General features: G+C 32.9%; 1 protein-coding gene across 1 annotated transcript; it reads right to left on the bottom strand.

Moving 5' to 3' along the window:
- Positions 1–307: 307 nt before the first annotated feature.
- On the bottom strand, positions 308–1,514 carry LOC128126144 (uncharacterized). Its single transcript, XM_052763892.1, has 4 exons — positions 1,200–1,514; positions 862–1,093; positions 658–776; positions 308–574 (listed from the first exon to the last, which is right to left on the bottom strand). The coding sequence occupies exons 1-4, from the start codon at positions 1,512–1,514 to the stop codon at positions 308–310; spliced, it is 933 nt and encodes a 310-aa protein (XP_052619852.1).
- Positions 1,515–2,572: the final 1,058 nt, after the last annotated feature.

Here is a 2,572-nt window from a genome sequence, read left to right as displayed (position 1 = left end):
ATAATTTTGTAAAAATTTTATTAGAAAACATAAATATAAATTTCTTTTAAAATATTTCTAATTTTTGGGATTAAACCATGACAATATTAAAATTACTACGTTCATACAAATTGTAAATAATTCATAAGAGGACTTTTTGTATTAGACCATGACAATATTAAAATTACTTTCATACAAATATAAAATATAAATTACGTTCATACAAATTAAAATATTTCTAATTTTTTGGATTAGACCATGACAATATTAAAATTACATTCATACAAATTGTAAATAATTTATAAAAAAATCATAGATAATATTACATTCATCTTCGCAATGTGATTATATCTTGTGCAATAATATCCCATATCGCTGCCATATATAAATCAGCATCGCTCGTGCGACGTGTACTTGGACCTTCTTCGTAAACATCACTACCGGTATCACCTCGTACAGGATTGTAGGATTCTTGTTGTGCCCTACCGACCTTTCTAATGTAGTTATGGATTGCCATCGATGCTATCACAATTCTCACTTGGTTCTTGTACTTGTAATTAACATGCATGTCTCTTAATAACGCCCACCTAGCTTTCTACACTCCAAAAGTTCGTTCAATGATATTTTGCAATGATGAGTGGAGATAGTTAAATTTCTCTTTCGGTCCACGAGGTTCACGAATAGCAGCCGTATGTCCACGTCAAAATCTGGTAAATAATAACGAATATTTGTGTCTTTGTATGGAGCAAGATACCCTCTCGTATTTGGATATCCGGCATCAACAACGTAATATTTATCTGTAAATAAAACAAACATTTATTATTCATTTCAAACAAGTAGTAAAAACATAAAACTTGTGTTCCAAAGAAAAAAAATACTAACCACCCGTTGTATATGGAAAATTAAGATCTGGTATCTGTAAGACTTCATCGAAAATTCTTGTATCGTGTGCAGTCCCCTCCCAACCGGCCCAAACAAATGTAAAGCACATATTAAAATCACAAACAACCATTATATATTGTGTTGCATATCCCTTTCGACCAATGTACTTCACTTCATCTTTTTGTGGAACCGATGCCCTGACGTGTGTCCCATCTATAGCACCAATGCAATCCTTCAAATTCAAAAATATATCATAAATAAATTATTTGTTAAAGTTTGACTACCAAGAAAATAAACATTGGATAATACCGAGGCTTATTTAATATATATTCAGGAACATCATCATTATAGTTTGCGTCTGGCTTGATGATGTCGGCACTCAGTTTTAGCACGGCTTCCAAAACTGTATGGAAATGCCTATGAATCATTTCCCCCGAATGATTAAAAAATTCTTGCACTAATTTATTGCTACACCCATGAGCCAAAGTCATCAAGAATATTCCTACAGACTCCTCAATAGATACATTTTGTGTTTGTTGTGGCTCGTAATTTGTAGCAAGATCTATGCATAATTGTCTAAAAACTGGTACGTTCAGTCTAAACATCTCATAACAGCGTCTAGGATGGCCATTTAGTACTTCAGTAATAAACATGTGCCATGTGCGGTCTGAAGTGTGACATGGCGTACGTAAGTTACGAGCGAGTATTATCCCTTTCAAAGCTAATCCACATAACATTTCAAATTTTCTATCCTCTTCCACCCAACATTCTTCATTATCATTGGATTAATTAGAATCATCACTATCCATCCTACATAATACACATAAAAAGATGTCAACCATTAACACATAATATAAAATGTCGATTACATAAAGACAAACAATAACACATAATATAAAATGTCAAATACATAATGTCAAAGGACAACACATAATGTCAAAACATAAAACATAATGTCAAAGTATAGCACATATTGTCAAAGGATAAAACATAAATGTCAAAGCATAACACATATTGCTAAATCATTATTTCATAAGTAACTTAAGAAACTCCACCGTGGCTTCGTCGGTCGTTGGAAACATAAAAGCTTCACGATTTTGCTTTTTGGTGAAGATAAGCAATGCTTGTGAAAATTCGTTGGACCCTTCACGAAAATCGGGAAACTTGATGACAATGACCATGGAATCTGCTATTGTTGGGGAAGGATTATTTTGTGGATAAGTTTGTGTGCTTTTAAATGATATGACATCCAATAAAGCATCAACTTTTTCTTCATAAATTGAACTTTTACTCTTGGTTTGACGGTTGTTGGAAACAGACTTAGACCTCTTCCTTTTACTTGAACTACTTTCATGGAGACTAGGAAAAAGAGGCTCATCATCATGTAAATTGATTTCATCACTATCTCCTTTGCCCTCCATATTTTCTTCGTTTGGATTGCTATTGTTTTGAAATTGTAATGGAGTCATAGTCTGATCTCCAATGGCAACAGAATCCCGAAACAAAGTAGCATATTTCTCATCAAATATGCTCAAATCTGTGTTCCTAAATTTGGCATAATCTTTATTCTCATGCAAGACAAAAAGACAAGGGTGAAGCTATGGTGTATCAAGGTGGGTCCTAGGACCCACCTAATTTTTTAATTTTATTTACTATCTATGTATATATAAAAAATTATGACCCACCTTGAAAAAAAATTAGGACCTACCTT

The sequence above is a fragment of the Lactuca sativa genome, chromosome 5 (genome assembly GCF_002870075.4).
Source record: "Lactuca sativa cultivar Salinas chromosome 5, Lsat_Salinas_v11, whole genome shotgun sequence".
Classification (NCBI taxonomy): Eukaryota; Viridiplantae; Streptophyta; class Magnoliopsida; order Asterales; family Asteraceae; genus Lactuca; species Lactuca sativa.
The sequence above is the reverse complement of the archived record's forward strand: the minus strand, read 5'-3'. Positions and strand labels throughout refer to the sequence as shown.